At 40.6% G+C, this 20,625-nt stretch overlaps 1 protein-coding gene across 1 annotated transcript in view; it reads left to right on the top strand.

Moving 5' to 3' along the window:
- The window catches only part of MCRS1 (microspherule protein 1), a 76,421-nt gene that overhangs the window by 26,308 nt on the left and 29,488 nt on the right, over positions 1–20,625 (top strand). Inside the window, 3 exon segments of the mRNA XM_053708085.1 lie at positions 15–107; positions 1,879–1,961; positions 5,231–5,318. Coding sequence (XP_053564060.1) covers positions 15–107; positions 1,879–1,961; positions 5,231–5,318 — 264 coding nt within the window.

Raw genomic sequence — 20,625 nt, 5'->3', positions numbered from 1 at the left:
TTTTCTTGTTTTAGAACTGACAGTTGCTGACCGGAGACAAAAACGAGAAATCCGTCAGCTGGAACAGGAGCTGAACCGGTGGCAAGTGCTAGTGGACAGTATCACAGGTGAAGTGGTCTTGTTTGAGATTTTAATATTGTAATGTATTTTTTTTATTCTTCTGAAGACATTTATATTTATTTAGTGAGTTTCCTATCTTTTCACATAAAGCAGTTAGTTTTCTTTTGTTAAAGAGACATAATACCCATATGCTAAATCACTTGAAAGTGATGCAGCATTAAAGGGCCAGTAAACCTAGAAAATGTTATATAATTCAGACAGAGCAGGAGCGAGCTACATTGAGTGTAATGGCGCGGTCGGGCCGGGCTGTGACTAGACAGCTGCCCAGATGCGCTCAGAGGGAAAACCAGACCCGCTCAGTAGAGTACAGAGGGCGAGTCTGGAAAACCCTTTTGTTTAATAAAAAGTCACAGGCAATATTATGTTATATAAAGCTAGCACTACTATAATATTATATAATTATGCACTATGTGCAGAATTATATAATATTATGTTCTAGGTTTACTGGCCCTTTAACTGTAAAAAGCTGACAGGAAAATATCACCTGAACATCTATGTAAAAAGGGAAAATATTTTACCTCACAATTTCTTCAGCTCACTAGAGTAAGTGCTGTGTGAACAGTTATACTTCAGCTGCTGTACAACTGCTAGTTGGAAAACAAAATAGCCCATCAGCAGTGCTAAGGTCATGCATTGCTTTGCTGTGATCTCATGAGATTTCCTTGAAATTTCATGAGATTTCATAGTAAACATCCATAGTAAACTGAATAGGAAAATGATCAGTGCCATAGAATGTTACACAGTCTCTGCAGCGTGAAGCTTTGGTCGATAATGCAGCACTGCTCAGTAATGCAGTATTTATCATGGTAACACTTAAACCTATGACACGACTAGAAACGGGAAATTTGCAAGAGGGGCAAGATAAAAGGATACTGACAATAAAACAGGACACTTTCAGCTGTGTGTTGATCAGGGGTGCCTATTGTTTAGTGAGATGGGGGGGTCTTTTTTGTTTGGCACTGTGATCCACTTATGCATATTCTAAGCATAAGGAAATCTAGGCTTGTATTAAATAATTATATTTATATAATACAATGACCAATATTCTTCTTTTGAAGTACCTTTTTGAAAAAAAAAATTGAGGCCACTGTAAGAGTGCAGAGTAACATTCCCTTTATCTGCCACTGCTTGTTGAAACTTTTTTTTTTGTGATCTACACAACAGAGATACTGAAATATCAATTTTTAGCTTTTACACATACTTGGTGTCAGTTGTTGCACAGCTTGATCTGAAATTTTAACCAAGTTATTGTATGATCCCTAGGGCAGGTTAGGGAACATACAAATTATACAGGCTTTTTTTGTAATGCACAGTCAATCTTTATGGTTGGCTTTTAGGCTTTAAAGGGTGAGAATTCTCTGCACTTGTCTGTTCATAAAATAATCCAATAGCAATGACTTTTTAAAATCTTATAAGGAAGCTACAGTTAGCCTGGAGTATGCTTGTTCGTTACAGTGTATTAGACCCTGAGTGATGTATACCTTACCCTGATTAGTCAACTTTTTGAATTCTGTTTGTGTTTATTTGGAATCCACTTCTGCCCAACCAGTGAGTTAATGCTCTAAGATACTAAAATGTAATGTTTTCTAGAAATATATAAAAATGCAGTATATTTACTTGTATTCAGGTCGGAAAAGTTATTTTTCCCCGACAGTCATATTTGATATGATACAACAAAAGTATGCTATTATCAGTGCTTGACCTATGTGAATTTGCCTTAAAAATAAAATTAATTTCAGCTTCTTTTATATTGTCTAGGCATGAGCTCCCCTGATTTTGACACACAGACCCTGGCTGTATTACGAGGACGCATGGTGCGATACCTAATGAGGTCAAGAGAGGTAAACTGATTAGAGAAACACAGCAATTCATTATGTAGTTGTATTTCTAGATAATGTGCTTAGTTTTCAATTTCTCCAACATTGGTGTGTCCGGTCCACGGCGTCATCCAAAACATGTGGGAATATTCTCTTCCCCAACAGGAAATGGCAAAGAGCACAGCAAAAGCTGTCCATATAGTCCCTCCTAGGCTCCGCCCACCCCAGTCATTCTCTTTGCCGCTGAACAAGCAGCATCTCCACGGAGATGGTGAAGAGTATGTGGTGATTAGTTGTAGTTTTTTATTCTACTATCAAGAGTTTGTTATTTTAAAATAGTGCTGGTGTGTACTATTTACTCTGAAACAGAAAAAGATGAAGAGTTCTGTTTGTGAGAGGAATATGATTTTAGCAGCAGTAACTAAAATCGTTTGCTGTTTCCACATAGGACTGTTGAGATGAAATAACTTCAGTTGGGGGAAACAGTTGGCAGACTTTTCTGCTTAAGGTATGACTAGCCATAATTTCTAACAAGACTGTGTAATGCTGGAAGGCTGTCATTTCCCCTCATGGGGACCGGTAAGCCATTTTCTTAGTCTCAAACAGAATAAAGGGCTTAATATGGGCTATAAAACTGGTAGACACTTTTATGAGCTAGATCGATTGCTTTATTTGGGCATTTTATACAGCTTTATGTTGAAATTCACACTTTATAAACTTTGGGGAACGTTTTTTTTTTACGTCAGGCACTGGTTTAGACACCTTCCCAGTCAGGAAGGGCCTTCTCTGTAGTAGGCTGAGCCTCATTTTCGCGCCATTACTGCGCAGTTACTTTTGAGAGCAGGACATGCAGCTGCATATGTGTGGGTCTGAAAGTAGTTGAAAAGGTTCCTAGAAGGCTTCATTTGGAATCGTATACCCCCCTGGGTTTGGTAAAGTCGCAGCAAAGGCTGTAGCTGGGACTGTAGAGGGGTTAAAACTGTAACCGGCTCTGGTTTCCTCATTTTAAGGGTTAAAGGTCTGAAATTTGGGGTGCAATGCTTTGAATGCTTTAAGACACTGTGGTGAACAATTCCTTCATAGTTTTTCAAATATTCAGTAATAAAGTGTGCCCTGTTTAAAATTTAAAGAGACAGTAACGTTTTTTTTTTTTAAAACGGTTTTTGTACTTTATTGACAAGTTTAAGCCTGTTTAACATGTCTGTGCCTTCAGATAAACTATGTTCTGGATGTATAAAAGGCCAGATTCATAAGATTCCAATCAGGCAACATGACGACTGTTGCTTACATCAACCATCAGGGGGAACAAGGAGTTCCCTGGCGATGAGAGAAGTGACCAAAATCATAAAATGGGCAGAGGATCACTCCTGCCACCTATCTGCGATCCACATCCCAGGAGTGGAAAACTGGGAGGCGGATTATCTGAGTCGTCAGACTTTCCATCCGGGGAGTGGGAACTCCACCCGGAGATATTTGCCCAGTTGACTCAATTATGGGGCATTCCAGACATGGATCTGATGGCGTCTCGTCAGAACTTCAAGGTTCCTTGCTACGGGTCCAGATCCAAGGATCCCAAGGCTACTCTAGTGGATGCATTAGTAGCGCCTTGGAACTTCAACCTAGCTTATGTGTTTCCACCGTTTCCTCTCATTCCCAGGCTGGTAGCCAGGATCAAGCAGGAGAGGGCCTCGGTGATCTTGATAGCTCCTGCGTGGCCACGCAGGACTTGGTATGCAGACCTGGTGAATATGTCATCGGCTCCACCATGGAAGCTACCTTTGAGACAGGATCTTCTAGTACAAGGTCCATTCGAACATCCAAATCTAGTTTCCCTCCAGCTAACGGCTTGGAAATTGAACGCTTGATTTTATCTAAGCGTGGGTTTTCGGATTCTGTAATAGATACTCTGGTACAAGCCAGAAAACCTGTAACTAGAAAAATTTACCTTAAAATATGGAAAAGATATATCTGTTGGTGTGAATCCAAGGGATTCTCATGGAGTAAGATCAAAATTCCTAGGATCCTTTCCTCTCTACAAGAAGGTTTGGATAAGGGATTATCAGCGAGTTCTCTAAAGGGACAGATTTCTGCTTTATCTGTCTTGTTACACAAACGACTGGCAGCTGTGCCTGATGTTCAAGCTTTTTTTCAGGCTTTGGTCAGGATCAAGTCTGTTTACAGACCTTTGACTCCTCCCTGGAGTCTGAATTTAGTTCTTTCAGTTCTTCAAGGGATTCCGTTTGAACCTCTACATTCCATAGATATCAAGATGTTATCTTGGAAAGTTCTGTTTTTGGTTGCTATTTCTTCTGCTAGAAGAGTTTCTGAGTTATCTGCTTTGCAGTGTAATCCGCCCTATCTGGTGTTCCATTCAGATAAGGTTGTTTTGCGTACTAAACCTGGTTTCCTTCCTAAGGTTGTTTCCAACAAGAATATTAACCAGGAAATTGTTGTGCCTTCTTTGTGTCCGAATCCAGTTTCAAAGAAGGAACGTTTGTTACACAATTTAGATGTAGTTCGTGCTTTAAAGTTCTATTTAGAAGCAACAAAGGATTTCAGACAAACGTCTTCTCTGTCGTTTATTCTGGCAAGAGGAGAGGCCAAAAAGCTACTGCTACCTCTCTTTCCTTTTGGCTAAAAAGCATCATCCAATTGGCTTACGAGACTGCCGGACGGCAGCCTCCTGAACGCATCACAGCTCACTCTACTAGGGCTGTGGCTTCCACATGGGCCTTCAAGACCGAGGCTTCTGTTGATCAGATATGTAAGGCAGCTACTTGGTCTTCCCTGCACACTTTTGCCAAATTCTACAAATTTGATACTTTTGCTTCTTCGGAGGCTATTTTTGGGAGAAAGGTTTTGCAAGCCGTGGTGCCTTCTGTTTAGGTAACCTGATTGGCTCCCTCCCTTCATCCGTGTCCTAAAGCTTTGGTATTGGTTCCCACAAGTTATGGATGACGCCGTGGACCGGACACACCAATGTTGGAGAAAACAGAATTTATGCTTACCTGATAAATTACTTTCTCCAACGGTGTGTCCGGTCCACGGCCCGCCCTGGTTTTTTAATCAGGTTTGATGAATTTCTTTCTTTAACTACAGTCACCACTGCACCTTATGGTTTCTCCTAGCCTAGGAGGGACTATATGGACAGCTTTTGCTGTGCTCTTTGCCATTTCCTGTTGGGGAAGAGAATATTCCCACATGTTATGGATGACGCCGTGGACCGGACACACCATTGGAGAAAGTAATTTATCAGGTAAGCATAAATTCTGTTTTTTATTTTCTGTGGGCAGATTACACTCGGTAGAGCCACCAAAGATAATCAGATTGATGTAGATCTGTCTCTGGAAGGTCCAGCTTGGAAGATATCTCGTAAGCAAGGTCAGTATATAAGGATACATTTTTGTTTTGTTTATATTCATTGAATTGTGTTCTCAGAATAGTAAATTTGATACACGTTAAGAAATATGTGACACAGTGTGTAATGACTTATCGTTTAGCCCAGTTTGCTAATAAAAAGCTACTTAAATATTATTTTTATTAAAAGCCACAGATCAGAGGTAAAAAAAAAAGAAAAAGAGGGGGCGCCCTAAGTGTAGGAGAGAAGATGTGACCAAATAATTCTATACTTCTATAATAATTCTATACTTATGTATCTAGATGTTAGATTAATATTAAAAAATGCTAAAGTGATAAATCAAGGTGATATACTGTGGGAACCAGTGTCAATGTGGTTTTAAAGTGATAAATCATACAATGTGCAATGTTATACAGTGTTAATCGATAGCAATGTGATACAGGGTAAAAGTAATAAACAATCAAAACAAACACAGTGATAATAAAATGAAAGTCTCTATTGGGATGGGAGGCAGCTATCTGTGATGATCCAGGCCAGGATCCAGGAGCAGCAATCTATGAAGAGAAAAGACAGAAGCGCCACATGGCCCAATATTGTTTGATCCAGAATAAATAGATCTTAAGGTGATGAGTAAACTCACGTTTAGTAGAGCACCTCAGTTAGTGCTAGATATACGGTCTGGGATCTATTTGGTCACCCAGAAGACCAACTTCCTGCACAGGAGCTGATGTCTGTATAGACAGAAGGAAAACACAGGTGCCAATATGGCCTAGTATTGCTGGTGCAAAGGTGTCAATACAAGTAAAGAGATGAATAATACTCACAAAGTGTAAAGCACCTCTCGTGGTGCTATAGAGGCATGAAGGGGTCAATTCAGTCACCCAACAGACTTGTAGGCCAGACATCCAAATGGATCCAGAGGTGCAAAAGGATCCACAATTGATCCAGAAAAGGAATTAATCCTCAGGAAAAGGATAAAAGATATATATCCCAAAGAAAGATGCAGCAAGTGTTCAAAATATTAAAAAGTGACTTTAATAAAATTGTAAAAATAACAGGCAACGCGTTTCTCAGCCAATGGCTGTTTCATCAGGCTTCATAAAATGTTTACTGAACACCTCATTTTATGAAGCCTGATGAAACAGCCATTGGCTGAGAAACGCGTTGCCTGTTATTTTTACAATTTTATTAAAGTCACTTTTTAATATTTTGAACACTTGCTGCATCTTTCTTTGGGATATATATCTTTTATCCTTTTCCTGAGGATTAATTCCTTTTCTGGATCAATTGTGGGATCCTTTTGCACCTCTGGATCCATTTGGATGTCTGGCTACAAGTCTGTTGGGTGACTGAATTGACCCCTTCATGCCTCTATAGCACCACGAGAGGTGCTTTACACTTTGTGAGTATTATTCATCTCTTTACTTGTATTGACACCTTTGCACCAGCAATACTAGGCCATATTGGCACCTGTGTTTTCCTTCTGTCTATACAGACATCAGCTCCTGTGCAGGAAGTTGGTCTTCTGGGTGACCAAATAGATCCCAGACCGTATATCTAGCACTAACTGAGGTGCTCTACTAAACGTGAGTTTACTCATCACCTTAAGATCTATTTATTCTGGATCAAACAATATTGGGCCATGTGGCGCTTCTGTCTTTTCTCTTCATAGATCAGAGGTAAACCATGTGTGTGGTGCTCATTTCTCTAACACAATTCAAATGGTTTACCAGACTTAATCAGAGAGAGTGAGCTAGCCTGAAATGCAGTTAGAATTGTTCCTTAAAATAAAGTTAACGAGAATGAATATACTATATTAACAAAGTGCAACACATTATTTATTTCTACATTTAAATCACATCAATATTTTCAGTTGATATTTATTTACAATTAATATAACAAATTGCATTTAAAGAAACATGATACCCAAATGTTGAAGCACTTCTAAGTGATCCAGCATAACTGTAAAAAGCTGACTACAAAATATCACCTAAACATCTCTGTGTAAACAAGGAATATATTTTACCTCAGAATTTCCTCAGTAGTCGCATCCCATTGTTAAGGTTACTTTAAGCAGCCAATCAGAATGCTAGTCTGAGAACTAACAAGGGAACGTGCATCTGACCTGTGCACAGTAAGGTTATTTCCCTCCTCAGTTAAATCCCTTCACTACCAGGACTTTCAGAGAAAAACTTGCCCAAAATACCAGAGAATTTATATATAAATTGATCTAGGCCCATTTTGGTATATTTCATGCCACCATTCCGCAGCCGAATTTTCAGCTAGTGTCTGAAATTGTAGGTACTGGCATATACATTATGCCGGTATACATAATAATATACAGATATTTTATATATATATATATATATATATATATATATATATATATATATATATATATATATATATATATATATATATATATATTGTCTGAGGGGTAAGGAAGTTTTCTAGGAAATCTCACAAGATTTCAGTGAAAGCTCATGAGATCACAGTAAAGCGAAGTATGACATCAGCACTGATGAAGCTGATTGGTTATTTTATTTATTTTTATTTTAAGTTTTGTTTTCACCATGCAGCTGACAGAAGCTACATCATATCTGTTCACACATCACTTACTATTGTGTGAAATGTCTTCCTTTTTTACAAGGAGATATTCAAGTGATATTTTCTTGTCCTCTTTTTACAGTTACACTGCATCACTTTCAAGTGATTTTTGCATATGGGTATTAATGACCCTTTTAATACAATAAAATAGTAAATTCATTCACATAATCCACACACATCATCTATTAAAAATAGAAAAAATATATCTTATTTTGGTATTTGTTACACATCAATAAATTATATACTATAATACGTGTTTGGAGGATAGGCAATTACCAAAGAAAATAATATTATTAATATAAACATTTTCTTTCCTAAGATATGGTGAGTCCACAGCTTCATCACTTACGGTTGGGAATATCACTCCTGACCAGCAGGTGGAGGCAAAGGGCACCACAGCTAAGCTGTTAAGTTTCACTTCCCATCCCACAACCCCCAGTCATTCTCTTTGCTTTCGGTGCAAGAAGGAGGTGAAGTTTGGTGTCTGAAGAAAATTGGATTTCTTTTACTTCAAGCAAAATTTTAACTAGTCTGAATGCTGGAGTAGGTTTACTCTGATCTTTCCTTTCAAGATTGGGTCTAGCCGTACTCCCTATTAGTCTCTTCAGTAGGGCAGTGGTGGCTTTAAAGCAGTTAGGAACTTGTGAGGTGGGCCTTGCTGCATTTTCCTAACATATTTGCTGCACATGGTACAGAAAGCCAGAGTAGATTTACTCTGTTCTTTATTTTTTTTACAGGTCTCTGTGAGGAGTGGCATCCTCTCACGCCATGTAAACTATCCTCCTGCCAGATGGCTAGATGCAGGTAAGTACCCTTTTGTCTTCTAAGTATGGGAGACTGTGCACTTTAAAGGATCTGCAAACATTAATTGGGACAATATATAGCCCAGGGAGGATATTATTATGGCAGTGTGCAGGCACTTGATGTGGCAAAATTATGTGAGTGACTGTTTCCCCTTTATTGGTGATGAAGGGGTTAACAAGGTATGTGGCGCTCATTTTTATTATTGAATGATTTGGCTGCAGATTTTTTCTGGACAATTAAGTGTTTGACACTGAATTTTGTTTATTGGTCCCTGCTAGGGACGATATTGCTCTGAGTATATGTATATTGGGTCTGGAAGTGTGCTCTTTGTGAAGGCAGTTTACTCCTCAGTCCGAATTTGGGGCTACCACTAATCTTCTCCTCCGCTCCTAGTCAAAGCGCTGCTGACTGGTTTTCTTTAATATGTTATTAGTAACAGGTAAAGGCGCTCTGTTTCTGTTTGCACGCCTGTTGAGATGTGACAGACGCCATTTTGACTCCACCTTCGTTCTGAAATCTTGAGCGGAGTGGTGCCATTTTTTGCAGGTTGCTGATTCCGGTCACGTGACTCCGCTTTCTAAACCGTCGGAGAACGGAGCGGTGATGTTGGTTTATGTCCCTGAGTGTTAGAGAACTCAATCTTAGAGGCTATTGCAAGTGTACCATTTAAACCGTTTGGGACCTGTGTGGGTCAACGGTCATGGAGATGAGCTCTCTTACGGTATCTTTTATATCTACTCTTACAAGGTCCTTAAAGTGACAGTGCACATATTATGAGAAAGTCCTTTTATATATAATATGGGAATTTTTATATTACTTTGGAACAAGGTCCTGTTCCTGTGTATTTGTGCCTCTTATGTCCTACGCCAATTTCTTATGATTAAAGTGACAGCACAATTTTTAACATGTTTCATTTTTGTGCTTGTTTCTGTGAAGTTGTTCACGGAGCTAGAGCTCTGCTCCTATGGGCATACATCTGCTCAGCCTTGAATTATATACTTTTGTTTCTCTTATTTTAATGAGAACTTTGTTTTAAAGGAAAATTCCTTTTTTATTTTTCTGAGCCTCACGTCTCTTGGGATGATGCTGTTCAGGCAGCCTTCACGGCGTCATATACAGTGCCCTGCGGTTCCTCTCAATCTCCTGGAGGAGTTTATTTGCTTGCAGATATTGTTGCTCATGTATTTTCTGCTGTATCTGCGACATTGTCTGCTTTTCCTATGTTTCAGGAAAAAAACGCAAGAGGAACGTTAGAGATTCAAATAGTAAGGTTTCTGCTCCACCTACTGCTACGCAGGCTACCCTCCGTCATAAGTCTGATGTGAAGGATACATCGGTAGCCTCTGAGAGTGAAATCAAAGGTTCAGACAGTGTAATTCCTTCATCTGATGCTGAAGTAGTATCTTTAAGTTTAAGCTTGAACTCTTTTGTGTATTGTTAAGGGAGGTCTTGGCTAGCTTGGATGACTGATACGCCTGTCGTTGTCAACCCTAAGAAATCTAGTAAACTTTATAGTTACTATGATGTTCCTTCCTCTGCGGGAGTGTTCCCTTTTCCAGTCTGAGAAGTGCAGCATCTTTTGGGTGCATCACCTTGTCTGACTCAATTTGGTAGAGACTCCTTTGGGAAACCCAAAGCCGGCTGACTCCTCTGGAGGAGATCCAAGATAGGATTAAGTCTCTTAAGCTAGCCAACCCCTTTTCTGATGCTAACATGCAAGTTATTATAGCCTGCAGTGCATTGTGGCTAAAATCTTGGTCAGCAAAAGTTTCCTCTATGTCCAAGCTTTTGGCGCTTCCTTACAAGGGTAAGACCTTGTTTGGGCCCGGTCTGGCAGAAATAATTTCTGATATTACGGGTGGAAAAGGGTCTTTTCTAACTCCCAGACGAGAAGAACAGACTTAAAGGACGTCAAAGTAAATTTTGTTCCTTTTGTAACTTCTAAGGAAAGTGTTCCTCTCCTCCTCCTTCCAAGCAGAAACCGTCCAAGTCTTCTTGGAAACCCAATCAGTCTTTGGATAAGGGGAAGCAATCAAAGAAACCCACAGCTGAGTCTAAGTCAGTATGAAGAGTTTGCATCCGGATAGGATCAAGTGGGGGGCAAACTTTCTCAGTTTTATCAAGCTTAGATATGAGATGTCACAGATGGGCTGTGGACCTAGTATCTCAGGGTTACATAATAGAATTCAAGACTTTTACTCCCATGGGCAGATTCCACCTTTTCAAGATTATCTGTAATCCAGACAAAAAGAGGCTGTCTTGAACTGTGTTCAGGATATTTCCTCCCTGGGAGTGATAATTCCAGTTCCAGTAAGGGAACATAGATTAGGATTCTATTCAAATCTGTTTGTGGTTCCCAATTAACTGGGAACCTTTCGACCCGTTCTAAACCCGAAGTGTCAACAAGTTTCTCAGAGTACCGTCCTTCAAAATGAAACCATCATTCCATTCTTCCTTTGGTCCAAGTGGGTCAGTTCATGGAGACCATAGACCTGGAGGACACGTTTTTTTTCAATTTCCTGAGCTTTGCCTTTCTGTCAAACTTTTTTCAGTTTGTGGCTCTTCCCTTTGGCCTTGCCACGGCTCCCAGTGGGGGCTATCTTGGCAGTGATCAGGTTTCGGGGAATTGTGGTGGTGACCTTCCTGGACGACATAATGGCTCAGGTGCCACCTTTCAACAAGTCAACTCTCATACAGAGATCTTTTCTTCATTCCCACTGGTGGGAAGTGAATCTGAAAATGAGTTCCCTTGTTTCAGCTACAGGGGTAGTTTTTCATAGGAAGCAAATTAGTTTCCCTATCTCTGAAGATTTTTTTGACAGAGATCAGAAAATCGAGGATTTTTCCTCTTGCCTCTTTCTGCTCTCTACTGTTTGGTCCTTCAGTGGCCCAGTGTATAGAGGTAATTGGTCTGATGGTTGCTTCATTGGGCATCATACCTTTGCTCGTCTCCATCTGTGAGTCTGCTGTTTTGCATGCTCAGTTAGTGGAACGGGGATCATGTGGTTCTTGGAGGATAGATCTGGATCTGTCGACTTTTGATTCTTCCTGTGGTGGTTTTCTCAGGAGTTTGTCTCGGGGCACATGCTTCCGGAGACTTTCCTGAGAAATAGTGACCATTGACGTCAGCCTGTTGGGTTGGTGACTATGGACTTGGGAGGAGTCGGTTCTCCTCATAACCATCCTTGAGTTGAGAGTGATCTACAATACTGATGGCTTGACCTTATTTGTTTTAGCCAGGTTTTCAGGTTCTAGTTGGACAATTACATCTTGGTGGTTTACATCAACCACCTGGGAGGAACCTGGATTTCCTCAGCCATTATTGGCGTGGATTGTTCAGTGGGTGGATGCTCTCATTTGTTTTGTATATCCACTATTCCCATTTCAGGAATGGATACCGGAACGTCTTGAGGAGTCAGATTTTTCATCCCTGGGAGTGGGTGCTTCTCCCAGAGGTGTTCTCCTGGTTAACCCTCAAATGGGGGGGGTGCTGGATTTGGAGATGGCGGTACGCCAAGCTTCCTAGTTAAGTTTAAAGGTCAAGAGATCAGCAAGCTGCTCTGTTAAATTCCCTGGTGGTTCATTGGGATTTCAGTCCGACATCCCTGTTCCTCAGTTTGCTCTCCTTCCACGAACCATTGCTCGTATCAAATAGTGAGCATCCGTATTTTGAATAGTTCCTGCATAGTCTAGCAGGATCTGGTACACAGTCCTAGCGGGGATGTATCTCTTCCACCTTGGTGGTGGTTCCTGAGGAAGGACCTTCTGATTCAGGGTCCAGTCCTTCATCCAACTTTTGTTTCTCTGAAGCTTTCATTTGGAGATTGAATTCTTGATTCTCTTTCTCTAGTTGAAAAGTTTAATTTGTTTGTTTTTCCGACTGCAGGGCTGCAGTCTCCTGAGAGACTTATGGCTCATTCCACGAGGGCTGTCTCTTCTTTTTGGACTTTCACAGATGAAGCTTATGTCAATCAGTTTTGCAAGGCTGCAACTTGGTATTTTCTGCATACTTTTTCAAAATGTTTAAAATTTGTTTCTTTAGCCTCATCTGAGGCTTCTTTTGGGAGAAAGTTTCTTCAAGCAGTGGTGCCTTCTGTTTAGGTCTACCTGTCTTGTCCCTCCCTATTCATCTGTGTCCTGTAGCTTGGGTATTGGTTTCAAACAGTAAGTGATGAAGCCGCGGACTCACCATATCTTAGGAAAGAAAATGTATGCTTACCTGATAAATGTATTTCTTTCCGGATATGTGGAGTCCATGGCTCCGCCCTTTATTTCAAGACCGTTATTTTTTTTACTAAACCTCAGGCACCTACACCTTGTGTTACTCCTTTTTTCTCCATTTCCCTTCAGTCGAATGACTGGGAGTTGTGGGAAGGGAGTGATACTTAACAGCTTGGCTGTGGTGCTCTTTGCCACCTCCTGCTGGCCAGGAGTGATATTCCCAACAGTAAGTGATGAAGCCATGGACTCACCATATCCGAAAATAAATACATTTATCATTTAATAACTAGTATGTGTTTAGTAATTATGTTTAAAACTGACCAATATATAATAAACTACAGATTTAACTCTCTGAAGTTACATGCTAATAAATCCATTCATATTTAGGGTATACAGTAGACTTTTTTTTTGCATTACTGAATCTAGCTAGATATGTGTTTAACCACCCCTAAAGAGGTTAAACACAAGTGCTGCCAGGAACCCAAGTATTACAGTACTTAAACAGAACACAGCCTTTAATTGTGTTATGAATTCAAGCATGTCAAATATTATTACTTTATTAAAGGGACATTTTATGGCACATGTTATTACAGGGTATGGAAACAAAATGATGGGGTATGAGACTAGATCTCTGAATAGTTTAAAAAAAAAAAAAAAAAGTTTAGATAAGATAACTTTTGCCAATATCAAAAATTAGATTCCATATTTTAATTGCACAAAAAACGCATTGTGTATTTGTGATATTTCTGTTTTTATATAAATAAATATAAAATCATTGTGATTGTTTCAGCTACTTTGTTTCTAGCTATTTATATGTAAAATGTCAATAACTTGATTTTATGTTAGTCATAATGGTACCTAATAGGTGATAAAGATAATTGTGACAGTCCAGAGAATTGGTATGGGGACATATTGAGCTGTCCATTTGTGCACTGTAAGAAATTGTAATATTAAAGCTTATTTACTATGTTTAAATAGATATTAAACTAAATTTGTTTTATTATTAATCTCCATTAATTTGACAACCCATTTGGTTACCCTTGTATTTAGAGAAAAAAGGTATACTAACTTCAAAATGAAGCTTTCATGATTCAGAGCATGCAGGTTTAAAAGACTTTCTAGTGTACTTCATTATCAAATTGCGTAGTCTTTTTATATGTTCACTTTATGAACTAGCAGCTCCTACTGAGCATGTGCAAGAGTTCACAGTGCATACCTATTTGAGTCTGTGATTGGCTAATTGCTGTTGCATGATACAGGGGGCTGGGAAATTAGACATTTTATTACATTTTTTAGAAAAAAATATGTTGCTCATTTTAAATTCAGAGTAAGTGCTATTACATTGTCTTTTTATCACTGCATTTAATGGTCCTTTTTAAGTACTTTAAATTTACTATTAAGAATCCCAAAAGGTGGTAATACAATATCCATTAGGCACTTCATGTGATGTGTCTCGCTTCCTTTATGTAAATTTAAAGCTATATTACAGTCCATTTCTTTAGGAAAAGATAAGCATAATCCATTTTCATTAACTATTCAAGTGCGTCAGTAGCTCAATTTACTCTCTATATCTAATATGGATATAGTTTTTAACATTCAGTTATTTTTAAGTGGATTTTTTTATTTTTATTTAACAGCCTAGCCCTCTTGAATACCCTTTTGGCCACTTTCATATTGCTGATCTTAGCTCTTATTATAAAAAATTTAAATTGTTTATTGCACACATCATGAATTGATAGTCTATTCTATTCTATTGGGTTTTTATAAAGCGCGGCTAATCACCCGTAAGGGTCTTGAGGCGCTGAAGGATACCGATTTAGGTGTGAGTAGTTACGGAGTTCAGTCGAAGAACCAGGTTTTGAGGTCCTTTCTGAACTTCGTTAGGTCGGTAGCCTGTCTGAGGTCCAAAGCAAGGGTGTTCCAGGTTTTGGCTGCCTGGTAAGAGGAACTGCCTCCAGCCGTGGTTTTTCTTATGCGGGGGATGAGAGCGAGGGATTGGTCGGCCGATCGCAGTTGCCTGGTGGGGGTGTAGAAGGTGACACGGTTTAGGTATTCAGGGCTGATGTGGAGGGACTTGAACGTGTGGGGGAGAAGCTTGAAGGTTATTTTGTTGATATTACTTGTTAAGGGAAAAAAGAGAATTTGAAACGCATTATACAGATGCCTATCGTTATTTATACAATTAGCTGACTTGTTTTTACTTCCACTTTAGCCATATATCTCTTGCTTTTGTTATTGTTTTTAAACACCCTGCAAAATGACTCTTGAAATGTCTGTGAAATGCCTTCTTTTTCCTGTTTTTCTGTTACATTGTGTACATAACTCAAGCAGCTATTTTAATGGATTGAAATGGCTTGGAAAACCAAAGCTAAGATAACGTTGCTTACTGGAATTGGGACCATTGCTTAAAGAAGCTGAAAGGGAAAGAAAGTCAAAATTAAACTTTCATGGTTAAGACAGGATGCATCTTTAAACCACTTTCTAATTTACTTCTGTTATCTTATTTGCTTCATTTTCTTGGCGTCATTTGTTTAAACAAAGCATACATAGGTAGGCTCAGGAGCAGCAATGCACTGTGTGGAGCTAGCTGCTGATTGGTGGCCTCTTTCCTTTTTAATATGAGGAGTCCACGGCATCATTCCTTACTGTTGGGAAATACTGAACTTGGCCACCAGGAGGAGGCAAAGACACCCCAACCCCAAAGGCTTACATACTCCCTCTACTTCCCTCATATCTGTCATTCTTTGCCTTTCGTCACATGAGGTTGGCAGAGAAGTGTCAGTAGATTCGGAGTAGTTCCTTATGAAGGGAATCTACCCTTTGAAATGGGACTGGAGTTTTAAATAGTCTTGTCAGCTTCTCAGTGAGAGCTTTGATGAAAGTTGGAGTCTGGAGATGCAGGGAGAGTCTTTCTGCAAACCCATCCAGACTCGTATTAACAGCTCCTAAGCAATCGCTGTTGACGAGTTTCACTCCCTGCTTCAATCACTCAAGTCCATGTCATGAGCGATGCTACAAGACTGTCACACTTGAGAGGCTGTGTTTCAGTTCCACGGCATAGATTCCGGTAAGATCGTTTCATTTTTTACACATACGATAACGCCAGAAGACAGGGTCACAGTGTGGCTCTTTTTATCGGTTTGGAATCAAGGGTTAATCTCTGTTGAGGGGGATTATTGAATAGTTGGGATTAATCACATAACATTTATTGGATTATGCTGCGACTTGTGTGAGATGTTGTTTTTTGGGCTCAGGCAAATGTTGGAACGTACAGGTTTTAAATTTAGTTTTTTTGATCTGCGTAGCTTGAAAGGCTTGGCAAGCTTTTTTTGCTCTTATAGCAGGGCCTTCCTACATTGCGCACCATGTGACCGGGTTTGGTCACACTTTATTTCCTCTTTCCTAACAGTGCTGGTAACCAGAGATGAAGCGTTTTCTCGGTTTTGCCTGGGTCATAGGAGGTGGTGAGTGCCCCAGCCATTGGGGGTATAAAGGTGCCGTTTTTTTCTTATTAATCGATAGTCTGCTTTTTAAGCGAAGCTATGCAGGATTCTGATGTGTTAGAGGGTACTCCCTCTTTACCTAAGCCTAATATCTGTCTATATTGTGAGGAGGCTGCGGTATACCCGCCCGCTCAACTATGTTCCACATGCCTTGATAAAGTAATCATGTCAAAGAAGGTTAATATGTTTGATAACACTGAGCCATCCACCTCTGAGGAGTCTCCGTCCCATGAGGGGAGCACCCTACAGTCATCTCCTAATACACATGCAGCTTCCCTAGCACTACTAATCCTCCATCTGGAGGGGGGCTTTTACTGCACAGTTACAAATGGCGATGTCTCTTGCCTTTAGTGCTATACCTCGCCCTGCTAAGCACAAGCGAAAGGTCAAATATTGCTATCCTTCCCAGGGGTCATCAACTAGTTTGTTGGATTTATCTGATACAAGATTATCCGATGATGAAGGCGCCTCTGATACTTCAAAGGGGGCGCACTTTCTGGATCGGAGTCTGCTGCCTCTAAACCTCCAGCTGCAGAGGAACCAGACTTTAGATTTAGGATTGAACACTTACGCTCTCTGTTGAAGGAAGTTTTTGCTTAATTAGAGGTTCCAGAGCCCAAATTGCCTAATTAACCTTTGATTCCTAAAGTAGATAAGGTCTACGAGGTCAGGGTTGTACCACAAACTTTCCCGGTTCCTGTGAAGATGGCGAACATTAAGAATGAATGGGAAAGGATTGGTTCTTCCTTTTCCCCTTCATCTTCCTTTAAGAAATTGTTCCCGGTCCCGGACTCTCAATTGGAGTTGTGGGGTTCCATCCGCGAGGTGGATGGCGCTATCTCCACGCTTGCTAAACGCACTACTATCCCGGTTGAGGATAGTGCGTCGTTAAAAAAGCCCATGGATAAGAAGATAGAAACTTTGTTAAGAAAAATGTTTCAACATACATGATATTTGTTTCATCCGGCAGCAGCTGTTACTGCGGTTGCTGGAGCGGCTACCTACTGGTGCGACTCCTTATCTGAGTTGACTGAGGTGGAGGGTCCCCATCGACGTGATCCAGGAAAGACTTAAGGCCTTAAAGGTTTCTAATTCCTTTATTTGTGATGCAAATATGCAAATTATTCGCCTGAATGCTAGGGCTTCAGGTTTTTCTGTTCAAGCCCGTAGGGCATTCTGGCTGAAGTCCTGGTCTGCGGACATGACTTCCAAGTCCAGACTTCTTTCCCTCCCCTTTTAAGGGAAAGACTTTATTTGGTCCAGGCCTGGACTCAATTATCTCCACAGTTACTGGAGGCAAAGGTGCCTTTTTACCACAGGATAAGAGGAACACAAGCCTAATGGACAAAGTCCCAATTTTCCTTCCTTTTCTTCTGATAAATCCCAAGGTCAGCAGCCCTCTGCAAAAACCCGAGCAATCCAAGAGTATTGGAAGCTGGCTCAAGTCTATAATAAATCCAAGCAGAGCAAGAAGCCCGCTGAGACAAAGTCAGCATGAAGGGGCGGCTCTGGATCACGTAGGGGGCAGACTGACGCTCTATTCAGACGCTTGGTTTGGTTGACCCGTGCAGGACCAGTGCGTCCTGGAGGGCAATCGCTCAGGAATACAAGATGGGTTTCAAGTCTCATCACCAAGGGGCAGATTCCTCCTATCAAGCCTGTCTTCCAGGCCAGAAAAGAGAACAGCCTTTCTTGGGTGTGTGAGGAAGGAGGGAACTTTCGCCCGATTCTGGACCTAAAGTGCTTAAACAAATTTCTATCTGTCCCCCTCGTTCAAGATGGAGACGATAAGGTCCATTCTTCCCTTAGTTCAGGAAGGACAGTTCATGACCACTATAGATCTGAAGGATGCTTACCTTCCCGTTCCAATCCACAAGGAACACTTCAAGTTCCTAAGATTTGCGTTCCTGGACTAGCACTTCCAGTTTATTGCCATTATGTTTGGTCTAGCTACTGCTCCAAGAGTTTTTACGAAGGTTCTAGGGGCTCTGCTTGCATTTGCCAGAACCAGAGGTATAGTGGTAGCTCCATATTTGGACGATATTCTGGTTCAAGCACCATCTTGTCATCTGGCAGAAGACCAATCGGAAACTCTTCTGTTTCTTCTTCGATCTCATGGATGGAAAATAAACTTACAGAAGAGTTCTCTTATTCCCAGTACCAAGATGGAATTCCTGGGTACTATAATAGACTCCATATCCATGAGGATATTCCTTGCAGACCAGTGACGTTACAAGCTAACATCTGCTTGTCTTGCCCTCCAGACCTCCTTAAGGCCCTCTGTGGCTCGGTGTATGGAGGTGATTGGTCTCATGGTGTCCAGCATAAACATCATTCCTTTTGCCAGATTCCATCTCAGACCACTACAGCTGTGCATGTTGAGACAGTGGAATGGCGATCATTCGGATCTGTCTCTACAGATTTCTCTGGGCAACCGGTCGAGAGAATCGCTCTCCTGGTGGCTCTGTCCAGATCACCTGTCCCAAGAGACATCATTCTTGAGACCATCCTGGGAGATGTGACTTCAGACGCAAGTCTATCAGGATGGGGAGCTGTTTGGGGTGCCAGGAAGGCAGAGGGCCTGTGAACTTGAGAGGAATCCTTCCTCCTGATCAACATTCTGGAACTTTGGGCAATCTTCAATGCTCTGAAGGCTTGGCCTCTTCTGGGTTCGTCCCATTTTATCAGATTCCAATCAGACAGCATAACATCGGTGGCTTATATCAACCATCAGGGAAGAACGAGAAGCTCCCTAGCAATGAGGGAAGTATCTCGGATTCTGGAGTGGGCAGAGGCCCACAACTGTTCGCTGTCAGCGATCCACATTCCGGGTGTGGACAACTGGAAAGCGGATTTCTCTTGTTAGGTGTATCCAGTCCACGGATCATCCATTACTTGTGGGATATTCTCCTTCCCAACAGGAAGTTGCAAGAGGATCACCCACAGCCAGAGCTGCTATATAGCTCCTCCCCTAAACTGCCCATATCCAGTATTCTCTTGCAAGCTCTCAACATAGCTTGAGGTAGTTAGAGGAAAGTGGTAAAATATAGTTAGTTTTTTTCATCAAATCAAAAGTTTATTGTTTTTAAATGATACCGGAGTGTACTGTTTTTATCTCAGCAGCATTTAGAAGAAGAATCTGCCTGCGTTTTTCTATGATCTTAGCAGAAGTAACTTAAAGATCCACTGCCGGTTCTCACATATGTCTGAGGAGTGAGGTAACTTCAGAGGGAGAATGGCGTGCAGGGTATCCCTGCAATAAGGTATGTGCAGTTAAGTTTTTTCTAGGGATGGGAATTGCTAGAAAATGCTGCTGATACCGGATTAATGTAAGTTAAGCCTAAATACAGTGATTTAATAGCGACTAGTATCAGGCTTGCTATCAGAGTGTATATACTCTGATTAATGTGCAATATAAAACGATTGCTGGCATGTTTAATCGTTTTTTATATATGCTTTGGTGATAAAACTTATTGGGGCCTAGTTTTTTCCACATGGCTGGCTTTATTTTTGCCTAGAAACAGTTTCCTGAGGCTTTCCACTGTTATAGTATAAAAGTTACAGTTGGTGCAGTTAAAATTACAAACTGTGACATTCAGCTTCCCTCAGCAGTCCCCTGCATGCTATAGGACATCTCTGAAGGGGTCACGAGGCTTCAAAAGTAGGAGCTGTGGCAGTTGTTATGACTGTTTTAAAAAACATATTTTTCATTTGTTAATCTGTTTTTTGTATTAAGGGGTTAATCATCCATTTGCAAGTGGGTGCAATGCTCTGCTAACCTTGTTACATACACTGTAAAAATTTCATTAGTTTAACTGCCCTTTTTTCACTGTTATTTCAAATTTTTGCAAAATTTGTTTCTCTAAAGGCACAGTAACTTTTTTTTTATATTGCTTGTTAACTTGATTTAAAAGTGTTTTTCCAAGCTTGCTAGTCTCATTGCTAGTCTGTATAAACATGTCTGACATAGAGGAAACTCCTTGTTCATTATGTTTAAAGCCATGGTGGAACCCCATAGGAGAATGTGTACTAAATGTATTGATTTCACTTTAAACAATAAAGATCAGCTGTTATCTTTAAAAAGAATTATCACCAGAGGATTCTGACGAGGGGGAAGTTATGCCGACTAACTCTCCCCACGTGTTCAGACCCTTTGACTCCCGCTCAAGGACTCACGCTAAAATGGCGCCAAGTA

Source organism: Bombina bombina, chromosome 3 (genome assembly GCF_027579735.1).
Source record: "Bombina bombina isolate aBomBom1 chromosome 3, aBomBom1.pri, whole genome shotgun sequence".
Classification (NCBI taxonomy): Eukaryota; Metazoa; Chordata; class Amphibia; order Anura; family Bombinatoridae; genus Bombina; species Bombina bombina.
This window is presented reverse-complemented; position numbering and strand designations above follow the sequence as displayed.